Source organism: Engystomops pustulosus, chromosome 10 (assembly GCF_040894005.1).
Source record: "Engystomops pustulosus chromosome 10, aEngPut4.maternal, whole genome shotgun sequence".
NCBI lineage: Eukaryota > Metazoa > Chordata > Amphibia > Anura > Leptodactylidae > Engystomops > Engystomops pustulosus.
In genome coordinates this window covers 63,697,608-63,713,328 of record NC_092420.1, presented here as the reverse complement: position 1 = coordinate 63,713,328, position 15,721 = coordinate 63,697,608, and the positions used below count along the sequence as shown (strand labels likewise).

The following is a 15,721-nucleotide window of genomic DNA, read 5'->3' as shown; positions in this document are numbered from 1 at the left end:
CCTCAGATATCAGAAATTTATGGCATATCCAAAGGGGAAAATTGTGTCCCGTAAGATAAGAGTTTCCTCAGTGATTAGATAAATGCCAATGAAGCACTGGTCGCCAATCTTGTAGATAAATAATATATTGTATTTGCAGTAGCTCACGTGGAGATCCTCAGTTCTTTTTAAGGTATTATTAGCTCTACTTCTGAAACAGGTCTACAGATGTTTGTCTTCACCATCCTCATTACCCAAACAGCTCCTCCATCAGACTATGCTTCCTTTGCCTGTCAAACACCTATGAGATGAATAAGAATGATGATTTGAACTAGTGTTTCCCATCCAACATCGGTGCCTGATTTCACAATTGTTCATTCAGCTGAATTGGCATACATTTCCACAGAAATTCTCCAAAATAATGTGAAATGCATTCCAAGATAAGAGCTGGCCGCCAAGGGGACCCAATCGCTATTGATTTCAAAGAGTTTAGTATGTTCTATTGCACAACATATCTTCTATAGATTTCCTGGATAGGGGTCTAAATACTTTTCTGTATCATTTCTATTCAGAAGCTTGTAGTGTTTGAGTTACATTCATTTTCCATGAGTAAATTGTAAATAATATTATATTTTATAATATAATATTTACTGTTGCTAGACTAACCAAAACTTACATGCTGGACCTTTTACCCCGTCACTGGAACGCTTCTTGCCTCTGCCATCTGACAAGATAGATATGTTCACTGCTGCACTCTTCATTTTAGCCCGGTTCCACCCAACGTTCCCGTCGTCACCGGCTGTCGCCAGATCGGTGGGCGGGACCAGGCTAAAAAAAACTGGGGTTTTTTAGAAGTATCCAGTCATTCCATTACATCAGAAAAACAGGGCCATTGAATTTGTGCAAATTTACATGCTGATCCTTTTGAAGTCAATGAGTAAATCTGATGGTAATTGTCCTTTTAATTCATATATATGAAAATGCTTAAAATCCACTAAGTCTACATTAATCCCATGTAATAATTCCTACAAGAAATAACACAATGAGTTTATACTGGGGGAGGGGATGAAATTAGAAGCCGCTCGTTTCACTTGGCACAACCATTTACAACTTCCTTTCATGACCTTAATAAACACACTTGTACCACCTTTATTCAGCTCCCCCATTGTTCTTGTGCCTTTCATCCTTCTCAGAAGTGGTTAAACTGGTTTACAGGTGAGAGATTCTCTTAAAATGGTTGTAAGTTTCTGTGCAATTATGAAGCACAAAGCATTGCACCAGGTTTATCTGCTGAATCCTTCATTTGTGGATGGTGGTTGAGTGTGATATTTAAGTAATGAACACTATACATGAGCTGGACCTTCTGTTCATACTTCAGACTTGGAGGAGAAGAAAAAAGCTGCTGTAAGATTCTGTAACCCGATATCTGATAAGAATTTGGAAAGCACCAGAGGAAGCCATCAATTTTAGGGGATCCACTAACATTCAAGGGGTTTTCCTATATCAAACCATCATCCACAGTTCTAGAAAAGAAGATTCTGGTCAACACTAGTAGCCCCATTTATAAGACTACCATCAGCAGAAGATCATCAGCTTTTTAGCTTTTTAATTTGGTTTTAACTGGGCCAGTTTCCCTGTGTTGATGATATACACAATTTCTATTTATTCATTGGCCTGGATGTGCACAATTTAAACATCACAAACTATTTCTCTCCATTGTTTAACATTGATCAGACTACCATGACCACTGAACTAATCATTTCTATAGGACTTAAGGCGTCTTATTCAACCTTCATATTAGATGCCTTTTTACACCTACATAACATTGATGGTCATATTATATAGAATTGTTTCCCATAAATCCCTTCCTTGTCTGTTTTGAGGCAGCAGGTGGGCGGGCGTGCGTACATGAGCGCAGCCCATGACACCGAAGGCTGTGGGCTCACAGGGGAGTAGTGTGGGCACCTAAGAGTGGCGGACCCTGTAGCGGCTGTTTTACACCCCTACTGGAATGTAGAATTTAGAAAATCCAATTGTTGTGACAAAAAATATTTTGCCTGGAGCAACAATTATAAAATATATAGTTCCGACTTACATTCAAATTAAGCACAAACCTAAAGTACCTATCTTGTAAGTAACCCTGCCTGTACTTCATGTTTTCAAGTAGGGATTCAACCACTGAGATGGTCAAGATGACCACTGAGATGGTGAATAGGTCAAAGTGGTGGTGTAATTTCACTTAGGTTGAGCCTAAAAGAAAGGGCGGTGGGGAAAATTAATTTAAAAAAGGAGCATAAAAAGGTGTAAAATGTCTGTGTAGCAATAATTTATAGAATTGTAGTAGTTGGAGGTATGTTTATGCAATACAGAGCTCTATTTCTATGAGCACCAATGGAGAGCTGCTCTATAAACAGTTTCTGTTCTTATGAACTTGGGCCATACTAGATAGTTATTCAGGTTCATTGTTACCATGTAGTACCAGAGGCAGATACCATTACACAAAGAATGAAGCTGGGCTTCCATTATTATTGTTATGCTGCCAGAGACTGGGAAAATCAGTTGATCAGTGGGGGCCCTTAATGTAAGACTCCACCAATCTGATATCGATTACTTATCCTGTGAACAAGTCATAAATACACACCTTGGAGCTCTCGTACATCCCCCCAGAGCCTTTCTATTGTCTTACATGAATGTAACATGGATCAAAAGATATTAAAACTAGGGAACCCAGTGCGGATTGATATTTCATGGGTCCGTTTGGGGAAATAAGGGATCATCTTTCATTTATGCAGAACATGTGGTTGAAATGCAGGTAAAATAACCAATAGTAATATGTCATATATGTATCATCCAATGGGAACAGCATAGCAGGAGGTTGGCCCTAAAAATGGTCATTGTTTTCTGGAATGTTGTGCATCATTACTCTCTAATGGATCCTCCAGTGGGTCAGTCCGACGCTGGTAGAACTTTTCTTACCTTTAGGGCTCTTTCACATTGGCGTCGGTTTTCACATTCGTGGTTCAGTGATTTCCCACGGAGGCCTCACAAAGCCATTCATTTGATTTGAGATTTTCAAATTGGCTTATTTTTTCACTGCTCCGTTGTTCATGGGAAAAATTATTAAACACATCCTATTTCTTTTCATGGATGAAAATCACGGAAGGCAATAGAAGTCTATGGGTCCACAAAAAAACTGAAGCCTTGTAGCCTTTTTTTTTTCTGATGAGGCTAAGTAACCAGGTTTTCAAAGCAAAGTTACACCTTCTGAGACAACCTCAAAGAAAACGCAACAGAAGCGCAGCACCAATGCCAATGTGAAACTACCCTGATACGGTACAGAGAATGGAGTGTTCCATAAAAACCATTGTTCTTTATAAATGTCGAATTATTTCTGACAACGAGCCAATTTATAAGACATTACAACTCACACTCTAATATGCAAAATGAAATCCGCTTTTGGTTTACTTTCAGATTTCCTATTGAACTCTACACTATTCATGTTTTAACTTATTTCCTCTTCAATAATGATGTTCCCGGCAATCTGAATATTAGAGGAAGAACAATTCCAGATTATGTCTGAGACCCATTTCCTTTATGGGTTTAATTTCATTGTTAAAATGCTTTTTTTTAACAGCTTTATTAAATAGAAGTCTAATGCTATAATAAATACATATAAGTATTTAACATGGTAAGCTTCTACTTTTGTTGCCAAGAAATAAAAGTCCGACATTGGATAAAGGATAAGTGTTCCATTAAGTAACAATACATTATAAAGACTTTTGCTGAATCACAATAGAGTCTTTAGTGTCTGCAGCTCTTAAAAGTTTTATAAACCACAGCTTCATTGAGCGCTACTGTGTGTGTGACAGTTTTTAAGTAAAAGTTATTTATTCTATTATTAAGTGGTTTGTCACTGACATGACACACTGTGTGGGAAACAAAGCTGGAGAGTGGTACTTGAACAGGTGTATGACTGTCTAACTGGAAAAGCAGCCGTTTCTAAAGGCAACCATGGGAACGGAATTCATTTTGGTTTACAGGTCTATGGATCAAATCAGAATCCTGATTATTGACAATCTACATGTGCACACATTTCATTAAAGGGATTTTAGAAGGAGTCTACGACCTCCGCCAACATCATAATCTGTTGTCAGTATGTTGTAGAGAAATTGTACTGTGTTTTCCAACTTTATTATTTCTATCCATTATGCTTTTTATGAGAAATCCCCACTTTAATCCATATGCTAATGAGGCAGTTGGTGCTCCAAGGTCATGTTCTTAGCACAGCTATTCCTGTCTGGACCAATATTTCATCAGATAAGCAGGATATCTGTCTTGTGATATGCATGGGGTAAAACTGGGATATGAGAAGTGATTTAGATGGCTATAGCAGTTCTGAGGGTGCACTGGGTTTACTAACTGCCCCATTATCATACGGATTAAACTGAGAATTTCTTGAGTAACATAGTGAACAGAAATAATGTAAGTATGTTGAAACTGGCATTGCATTTCTATAAAATAACATACAGTCCAAATACAAATCTGGTAGAATGATACTTTATTGTGAATGAGAAAGGCTAGCACCTCCTGTCTTTATGTAGCTCCCTGTCTATGGGAGCTACTAGATTTAAGGTCCAGATACCAGTTCAATGTACCCACACTGTTCAGGCAAATTATCAAATGAAACATTTTATGGAAATATTCTTTCCTGGAGGTTTCCTGGCATATACACTGAAGAAAATGTGGTCTGAATGTAGCCTTATGTAAAGGGTCCTTCTGAGATAAGTGTGGAGGAAAGGGATTCTTTGGCTTTCTGAATTTTAAATTAGTTTTTCCTCCTTAGCATGTTTATGGATATTGATAGGATAGGTCATTAATATGAGATTAATGCTCGGTTTTCCACCTCCATGGATAGCTGTGCTCTTTCACATTGGGTTGAGAGCAGATGGGTCACTCCATTGTGTGGTGGTCGTGCAGACTTGCTTCAGGCTCTGTGCCCATTCAACTGCCTAGAAGTACTAATGCATTGGCAATCAGCAGCTCTTACACATGCTGGATGGATGCAGAAGCAATCTGAGGGTTGTGACAGCAGGCAGTGCTAGGTATTGACCCTGACCAATATGATATAGTCTATACATATTTGGGGATTGGACAATCAATCTCTTAAAAGGAATAGCTGTTGTTAATCCCGAATCATGTCATAAGGCCTCTTGGTCATGCATGATGTCAAGGGTAGCTGCAAAGTTAGCTAAAAGAGGCGTAGTTTTCCTTATCCCATCCTGGAAATCTTTGCATATTTTTCCAGAATCGCCCAGGTGGAGCATCCGTGGCTATAAGACTCCACACGCCTACACGGTGGCCTTAATTCCCAACCCTAGTCACGAGACTCGCACTCAGCCGAACCAGTTCCCTACGCTGTACTAAGGACACCCAATTAGGTCAAAACAGTGCTGTCTATAGTTGGGAGTCTGTTGGGAGTTCTGGAATAGATATACTGGTTTGGCATCATGTCATAAGGCCTCTTGTAGGTCATGCTTGATGTCAAGGGAACTGCCTTAGAAGGTAGCTAAAATAGGTGTGGTTCTTCTTATCCCATTCTGAAAAACTTTCAATATTTTCCTAGCTGTTGGCTCAACTGCTACATTTGCTCGGAAACACTCCCTTAAATGGGTTTTCTGAAAGTTAAAAAAACATGGCTGCTTCCTTCCAAAAACTAGTGTCACACCTGACCATGGTTTTTGACTTATCAAGCGAACAACTGAAGACTATTATAAAATCATGTCTGCAATCCACATTAGTGTGTATGGGAACCTGTACCCAGTGAAATATGACCCTCTGGTGACAGGTTCCCTTTAAGGAAAGCTAATTTAAAAGGTGTTTTATAAAGGGACATGGTCCTGTGGTTGCATCCAACATTGGACAAACTAAAAGGTTTGGTTCTTGGCTCAGATTCTATACTCAGACAAGTGCTTTCCATGTCATTTCATTTAGAAGCCAGCTGTCTACACTGATGCAAACAAGATATGATGTACCTTACATTAAACCTAGCATATCTATCAATTATTCACTTTGCTATGTGTTTAGTAAAGCCATTTGCTGCGTTAAGGTGTTTCTCCGTGAATACTATTAATGTAATCAAAGACATTATTGCAAGGGTATAAACTTCACATCACAAACCCTTATACTGTACACACTATTTTCTTCATGTCCCACTACTCGTATGATCTGAATCAAGAGGTTGCCAATTTCAATAAAGGGGGATTATCCATATTCTTTTCATAGGTTCTCTTAACACAAAAGCTGTACTGGTCAAATAACAAAGTATACCCGAAGAAAATTAGATGTCAATGCCCCATTTTTATTTTCCCCCTTTTTCTTTAAATCTTTTTCTTCCTTTCTCCATCCTTGTCATTTCTTTTCCTCCTTTTCCCATTTCTACCTTTGTTCTTCTGCTCCTCTTTCCTTTTCCTCCTCTGGACACAGATATTTTGGCATGAATTAAGTAGATTTCTAACCAAGGCTGGCATGCTCATTTTCCCTGTGGGCCACATTAGCCTAATGCTGGCCTTCAATCTGCCAATTGCAATGCTGGTGGAATCAGCAAGGATGTGGGAGCCATGTCACGTGTAGGGATGGCATGTTCTAGGGTTGTTGAAGAACCTTTAAATAGGAGCTCCAATAAAGGTCAGGTCCTGGCTGAATCAGGTTTTTATTTGCAGCAGACCTTGAGCGCCAGATGGATTGAGATGTTGCTTGGGATTTGACCCAAGGACCCTGTGTTTAGCATGTGTGTGCTTACTTATTACTGTCATCTATGCAATGTCCTGGCCATAATCTATAGGTGATGGTACAGTTGCAAAGAGCGCACTAGTGCCCATTCTGTTGGTTGGTCTAGCGTATATCATGGTTTCTAGTGAGTATTCACCAAAACCTCCACAGACCACAATCTATTTACAATGCAGAGTGGGTGGTGCTTATCCCAGCGGCACATTAAGCTGGTGTATGGTCTCCTTGTTCTAAGGTGATAACCAGGGCCCACAGGAAAGACAGAGGTAAGGGCAATTCTTGATTGTTAGAATCTTCCTTGAAACAGGTTCACACTGTCATGGAAAAACAATCTGTGTACATCATATTATATTTATGCATAAATGATTTCAGTGTTATTAACAGGGGCAGATAAAGACCGCCATGGGCCCTGGGCTGTATAAATATCATAGCCTCTAAAAGTCTGAAATTCACTTTCTGCATATGATACTAGAGCCGAGCTTCTTGGAGAACTGAGGATGTGTCCCTTCTGCCTACTTCAATCTGTGGTGTCAGGGCAATTGGAGAACCTTCAAAGAGCTTGAAATGACTCTCTTGTCTACATGTATTTTGAAAGCAGGAACAGATGTACAAGTATTTCAGGGGGGAAGGTCATTCGTAGTATAAAATTTGGTGGGTGGTTTGGCCATGGGCCCAGGGCTAATGCCCAAACCACCCATATTACGAACTGCTACTGGTCATTGATCATTAAATTTTGGCACAGTTGACCATGGCCAATGCCGTCATTTGATGTTGAAAATAAAAAGCGCTCCATTTTTTTCTCTTTAAATTCACAGAACTAAGTTAAGTTATAAATCCTCCTTCAAACTACATAATGGAAAGTAAATCAACTATAGCTTTTGTGAAGCTTTTTATGATATTAGTGTGTGTTCCTTGTGTATTCCCTGTATAATATTTTAGGAGAAAAGAAAAGCACTTAACCAAACCAAGAATGTTTGTCATATTAACAGTATTGACTCAGGTTGCAACCTGTTCCGCTAACATTAAATGAAACACAAGCATTATCTGATTGCAATAATGTAACAATAAATGTTCCTTTGCCAACTGAAACACTAATGGATTTCCTTTTCACCCGAATGCTAGTTTCAACATGTAATCCATTGACATGCTTAAAACACCTTCCTGCCAATGTCATAAGCACTGAATACTTTATCAGTTAAACAGGTTTTTTTCTCTAAGGAATCTCATGGTTAAGTGCAGCGCATCACAATTTTCTGAAATAGACCATTAGAAATTTTTGCTAATGGCTCAAGCCTGTTACCACTTTAGTGTGATTGATTGTTGTATGATATTGCCTTAATCATTATTTTAATGTGGATGCACAGTACTGTGCAAAAGTTTTAGGCTGGTGTGAAAAAAAATACTGCGGAGTAGGAATGCTTTTACAAATAGAGGTCTCTGTAGAAGGGTTAATTTATTTATTTTTCAATTAAACAAAAGCATCTACCACCAATCATCAATAAAAGGGCATCTACCACCAGATTTACTGTCATCAATGTAATGCTTGTTACCTTAGGTGAACCGTTTTTGTTATCTTCTGGAACATACGTTTTACCGCAAAAAATACTATATAACATATGCTAATGAGACAGAGGCGCTCAGGCCTGCATCAGCCAGTCTGCTAATAAATTATGCATGTGCTTTTGACAGGGTGGCTGGCTGTTTCTGATAGGTACCTTGAGGCATCTGGGCCTGGGGCTACACACGATGCCATAGATTGGAGCATTGTACTCTAACCCAATGGCATCAGTTAAGGTGAATGGACTGTATTCAGATCCCTTCACAATCAAAAATGGGACACGACAGGGGTGCCCATTGTCCCCTCTAATTTTTGCCCTCACTCTGAGTAAAGATGATTTGCTGTTCTTCCTTTCCAGACCATAGATCTCCATCCAAAACCTCTTAGTGGAACTAGACGCCTATGGGAAACTATCAAACTTTAAAATAGCATGCAAAAGTTGGAAGCATTGCCATTAAACATCTCCCCGGCTCAGCAAGACTCTCACTAGGGTGGGGGGTGGGGGGGGGGTTGCCTTTAATTGGGTCTCTGCTTCAATTAAGTGCCTAGATATTCAACTCCCGTCAGATCTGAACCAGACGTTCCGATTGAACTTTACCCCTCTACTGCTGACTCTTAAGACTGATCTCTAGAGATGGTCAGGGGGCATCTTTTCATGGTTTGATTGGATGGGGGTTATTAAAATAAAAAATTTTCCCCTGTCTTCTCTACCCCTTCCAGGCCCTGCCCATAAGGATCCCCTCTAACTTCTTCATTTCAGTACAAAGGATGATTTCGGTCTTCGTCTGGCCCAATAAGCCACTAAGAATTAAAAGGAAGACTCTCCATTTCCCCAAAAGTGCGGGAGGAGAAGCACTTCCCAACGTCACGCAGTACTACTATTTGCTGTAGAACAAAGCTTCTCCAGTACTCCCCTAGATTGCCTTCCCTGGGTCGAGGGGAAATGGTAGCAAATGCTAACTGACCATCCCACCATCTGAGCTACCTTGATGGCCTTAAATAACTGTAGGAACAAAACAATGGTGTCTCCTGCTTACACCAATGGAGTCTGTAACACTTCTGTTTCCTCATTCTCCTTTTCCTTAGGTTTAATGGGGAAAACCTGATGACAGGTTCTCTTAAAGGAATCTTCAAAGGATCATGTTTTGTACCTTCAACATCTAGTGAGCCTTGGAAATGTGGCAGACTATTTTATGTTTTTAAGACCTCATTCAGCTCAGTATTTTTGAGGACTGGAAATGTAACTGTCCACCTGAAGAATGTGCGACTTTCTATATAGGGTTACATATGGTTGAAAAAAGACCCATCAAGTAGGGTTTAACAAAAAAGACAGGTTGGTGGAATATATTGTGAATTAATCAAATTGAAAAACTAAAAATATTTTTCAAAAATCTATCCAATGGTCCAAAACTCCGCCCCCAAGCTCCCACCCCCCTGGGGGTCTTAATTGCAGTCTAAAATGGGATTTGACATTTGAATTCTGATTCCCCAGAAAAAAATTACATTGATTTATTCTACAATTAAAGTCATTTTCATTGACAGATACCCTGTAATTAAAATGGCCTTAAATTGGTATATCTCGAGAAATACATATCAGATCAAAAAAACAAAAATATATGGGTGACAAATTTCTTAAAAATGTATCCAATAATATTAATGTTGACTCTGTATTATCACCCCCCCCCCCCTTAGGGGTGAAGGGGGATGATCTAATATTTTATGTGAAAACCACATTCAGGATGAACAAGGTGAACATGGTAGTTTTCTGTTCTCTTCGGGTGCTGTATTATAATACAGGACCAGGGTCAATATTATCAAGTCTTCTCCCCTCTGAAAACTTCATAGGCAATGAGAAAAAAATTCTCATCTTCAAATACCAAATGCTCTAGATTAAGTGCTCGAATTTGGTAAAATTGGATAACTTTTAGAAAAAATATTGCAGTATTGGATACATTTTAGAAAAAATATTTTCAGTTATTTGATCTGTTGTCCATTTATCCAAATATCCCATTTTTTCTGTTTTTCTACACATTTTAGATTTTTGGCAATTATAGCGCCATCTGTCACCAAAATTGAAAGACCTAGGTCAAAATAATATAATTTTTACCAGGGAATCCGAATCTGCAATAAAAAATGTGGGTTCCCTATTAAGATTTTAAAGTTGCCCCCACCCCACCAAGTTTGATATCGATTTGATATATTTTAGGGGGTTTTTGCCTCAATATTTTTTGAGATATTCCACTGATCCAACCTTTTTGTTACACCCTGTACATCAACCTTTTCTTTCCATATTCACTTCTTTACCACAAGTTTCATACTTTTGAAAGTTATGAAAGAAAACAATAGACCAGAGATAGAGGAGGTACTATATATTTCTGTATCCTCCTCCTTGAGAATCTGGAAGACCATACTTGGGCGTCTACAATGTTTAGCTGGTGGTATTAGTGTTTTTATTTGGAGCGAGAGACCATAAGGTCGTATCATATGTTACTATGTTATGAGTTCTATATTCCTGCCTTCCTATGTCTTGCTACAGTTAAGAGGGCACACTTCTATTGGGACATTAACATTTACTGTAGGAGACATTTGGCTTAATTTCTGGGACCTACATAATATAACTGTATATTCTCTTTGCCTGTATTATTTTTTTGGCAAAATGTGCACAAGATAAGTAGCACTTTATCGTGAGCCATAGGAATCGAGTGGTAGTGCATAGACTGTGGTCACCTTGGGGTCACTTAGGCTGTAGTGGTGACCGCTCCGAGTTTGACAAAGTAGATGAAATGCATATTTTGTCATGCCACTGCCTTAGGTGAAAACTTCCCCAAACCTTAGCATATTGTTAAACTGATTTACATACAATGGACTCTAAATTGTTGCAATTATTCTGTCTCACTAAGTGATGAATGAATCTTGCTGCCATTGTCATAGGCACATGGAACTTTGCTTAGGATAAAAAAATATCAACTATGAAGATTTATATTTAGATAAAGATTTATCAAGGGCCTTCCAACTCCTCTATACACAGAGGGCTGTATTTGCCATTCGGTAATTAAGGTCTTGTGTCTAGGGTGTCTTCATGAGAAGGATTTTTATAAACATATTTAAAAATTTTATTTTAATCTCTTCCCTAGCAAGCCTGGTGTCAGAACTGATGTTTTCTTTTCCATGTTTATTATAGGGGAAAGTTATACACTGCCATTGACGCTAAATGGTTGAATGGTCCCTTAATTGGGCATTGGTGATCAGAATCCGATGTTGGAAAACCAGTAAATATTAATGTTAGATCCACTTTTAAGAGCTTTACCCTCATTGAATAATTCATCAATCTCATTGGTGGGACCCCTACGAATAGTTGAGCTTTGTAATAGACATAGCTGGAGTCTGCAACTCAACTCCCATGCAAGTAAATAGGAACTGAGTTTGTTTCCAAGATCAGATAATATGGAGAATGAAATAAGACTTCCAGCTGTGAGCCGGAAGCTTCAAGAATCAGCAGATTGATGGCAGTCCTGTAGTGTTGGCTCCATCAATCTATTTCCATTGTAGAGGTCAACATTCTAAAACCCTCTATATGATGATGCTTATGATTTGAGTGTTAGAACTAGAATGTGGGTTCTAACATTTTGGGATATATCTTGTAAGATTTTACTGTAAATTGGGCATGTAGCATTTGGGAGAACCTGTAATTTCCCTAATCCGAGAAAGTTGACTGTTACTGATCTAAAAAGTCTGTAAATGAAAGATGCTCATTAATTTATCATTATGCCTTGTCATTACCAGCAGCTTATGCCTTTTTAATAGCCATTTTAATGATATTTGTTTCTACATTGCATTTACCCAGGTGTCTTCTTTGTTACTGCTCAGAACAATACAGCAAAGCCAAGATGTCATCTTATTCCATCAAGGCTAGATCCATGGAGGAACGTCTAAGGCCCGGATACCAGAGTCCGGTGGCTCACAATTCCTCAATGCCTGTGGTGAACAGAATAGAGTCAGAAAGACAGACGGCAGTCATACCAAAAGACGCCCTAAGCCTTAAGCTCTCGCTATGACTGGAGGAAAGTCAGGACAGAACCCAAAGAAAACCCAGAGGCAGAGGGGAAAACAGATTGATTTTCAGTGAGTCATTTAGCTTCTGGACTGGATGCAGCTCTCCCCTGCTGGCAGTTTGGCTTCGTATTAATAGGACACACACAAGGCTGAGTAGCTTAAAATAATTATATGTAGAAATCCCCAAAACTGCTCACCATCCAAATATTTCCTTTTGTGTCAATATAGACTGAACAAATTACATTTACATTATTAAAAATGAAATCATTGGATTTACCTCAATTTCACGTTAAGCAGTAAACTGGACCTCATTCAAATCTACCGTCGCTAATGGGTTTGTGCTCACCATGTACGTTCTGAGTGGGTGTTAGCACAATATCCATTTGACTGCCCTGAAATGCAATGTGATTGTGTTTGTATACTAAAAAAAAAATGCCAAATAACAATCTACAGGACTTCAAACATGTATTTACCATCCATATGCTGGAGTACAAACAGACGACAAAATATAGGAAGGGAACATTATAAAATGTACTAATCCCAGGGACACTGTGCTAATGTGTTATTAGGAACCTGGTGGAAAGACCCTCCTCCTAAGCACACGGATTCAATTACATTTCCATGACATGCTATTTCTCTATCAATTTTGGCTGCTTTTTATTAATATTTTATAAACATCCACTTTATTTAATGTATTTGTAGAACACTTTTATATCAGATAATTGCATTTAAAACAGCACAGCCATTAGGCCTCATGCACAGGGGGATCCATATACAAGTTGTGCCGAGATGTAATAGTCCCCTTATAGAAGTCATAATGAACACTACTTCTATACAGAGACTTCTATTACAGAGACGTTTCAGCAGGATTGATTCTCGTAGAGAATATAGTCCTTATACTGTGCCATACTGAGACACCATAAGGTAATATTTGGAGTGCATATGGCTGCACATTAGAGCCATAGGGTCTCCGTGCACAGACACTACACGCACATCTCGCTTGTATGACAGAGATTTTCAAAGGGTTGATCAGCCATGTAAAAATATAATATCTAAGGCAATCTAATAAAAGTTAAATTTGTCTCTAGCCACAAGCATTCCAACACTGTGCTCCTTCATCTGTTTCTGTAAAACGGCCCACCGTGATGATGTCCTGACACTGATAGGTGACCACTGTAGTCAATTACTGGCTAAAGTGATGACCTGTCACCACCAATGAGGTCACTATGGATGTCAGTGATGGGCACTGGTGGTCACAGATCCATATTTGGGCACAATCTTTTAGTTTACAGAGATAAGTTGGAAAATGGAAATTGTTTGGAATCTACGAGCATGATGGGTGGTAAACTAAGGGCGCTTACTTGGTGGGATGTCCCCCTCTGATAGGATCCACTCTTCATTTAGCTGCTTATTTGTTTTTAAGAAAAAATAGGCTTTGAAATTATGGAGATGAACCTAAGGGGCTCTGGACTCTATGTATGGAGCCCCTCAGGCTCATTTGCATAATTTTTAAATCCTTTTTTTTCTGGAAGACAAGGGCATAAGAAATTCAAAGAAGAAGAGATCCTGCCAGATGAGGCACACACACCATGTAACTGTACTTGAATTACAATCCTGCTAGTAGATTTCCTTCAAGTTTCCAGTGGAACTACTCCATTATTTTGGGAATCTCCTGGGTGAGTTCAGAGACCTGAACAATGTTATCTTAACTGATCAGAATTTTACCTAAAATCTAATTCACTCTAATACACACTAGCCAAATAGGAAGCACACTGCTATGACTCTTCCATCTAGACTGTTCTTTGATCTTTATGTATCCCATTCTCCGGGTTCTTGTATCTTGTATTGCTTTTATGTAAACATATACTTGCATCATTCCTACAAGGTAATTATTGCATATAATGGCTAGCCAATTGAGAAGGCCCGGGTTGTTGGGCCAAAAATTTGTAATAGGTGAACATAATTGTTGTTTTTAAAGTTTTGAAGGGATGTCCAACTACTACACAAAGACCTTCACCCAACCCCTCAGTCATGGTGCTGGTGGCTCCTGCTGCTGCCGCTGTTCTTTTGCTGTCATGTGACATGCCGTTCAGGGATGTGACTGCTGCAGCAATCACTTGCCTCAGTGACCTCTGTGTGTCACGGCTGCTTCAGTACCCAATCATGGGCATCACCAGTATCCACAACAGCCAAATGGAAGCTGCAATTGAGAGAACCAGTGAATGGAGGGTGTTAGACTAAATTATATTACTTTAACATTTATCCATTTGGTCTATGGCCACCCTTTACTATTGTATAAAGTTGATGAAATCTCTTTTCCAAGTTGAAGATTTGCTGTGTTTATGTAGTATTTCTTGCCTTTTTATGCTGTATAGTTATACATGATTTCCATTGCAAGTCATTAATTTTAACAAGGAATATTAAATCCAGTGCACAGTAACATTTTAAGCAACACAGCTACTGGTTTGAAACTATAATTATCAGAGATGGCATATTTTTGCATATATTTTTGCATATGTAAATGTAATACATTTCAAATAAGCATTTATTAAAAGGTTTGTTTTTAGGGAACTACTTTTAATTAGTATTTTTTTGACGTTTTGCTAAAAGTTTGCACATACAGATTAAAGGTGTATATTTGTGAACCATTCTTGATGGTAAATAAATGTATCTCTTGTAAATGCATTTTTGGAAGTTCAACAGTGAGAAATGTATGTAGAAGTATGTATCATACTGGATATTTTTTAATAAATGTATAAAGTTTTGTTTATTTTTTATTCATTTATGTATTTAAAAATTAAAATAAATATTATAAAATTGAAAAGGGGCGTGTTTTTTTTCTTACGGTTTATAAAGACTTTCGAAATATCCTTATTTGTATAGGCTAGACCCTACAGAAGACAACAACAAGCACAAGAAGGACATCATGATGGCTAAGAGTTTTGTGTGGTTATGTTACGGTCTTTTAAAGGTGTGATTTAGAAAATGAGTCATTTATCATTTGAGTTGGGACATTTGGACGTATCTCTTCGTGGTTTTTCGGGGTTTCAGAACTTGTTTGATTCATCTTTGAGGTTGATATATCAGGCAGCTGTGGGGGTTTTGTGACTTTTTATTAAAAAGTCACAAAATAGTCAAACTCTTTTCACACCCTTTCTAAAATTATTCCTACACCCAATCGGACTGGACTTTATATGTCACATTTTAACCACGATTTACACCAAAACTGCTAAATTTCCATAAGTCCACATCGAGAATTTTCAGATATCGGGCACAATGCTGAAAATTTCTTGTGCAAAGAATTGTGTGCAGGCTTGTGCAAACTAAAGGCACAAGTACATCTTC

The 15,721-nt window shown here is 38.5% G+C and overlaps 1 protein-coding gene across 2 annotated transcripts in view; it reads left to right on the top strand.

Annotated features, from left to right (window-relative positions):
- The window catches only part of LOC140105034 (uncharacterized), a 307,035-nt gene extending 291,835 nt beyond the window's left edge, over positions 1–15,200 (top strand). The window contains exon 5 of one of the 2 annotated variants that reach the window (XM_072128885.1): positions 12,168–15,200. In XM_072128885.1, coding sequence (XP_071984986.1) covers positions 12,168–12,378 — 211 coding nt within the window. In that variant the 3' untranslated portion in view covers positions 12,379–15,200. The remainder of the gene's footprint in view (positions 1–12,167) is intronic. The other variant, XM_072128886.1, reaches the window with a different exon arrangement.
- The last annotated feature ends 521 nt before the right edge of the window (positions 15,201–15,721 follow it).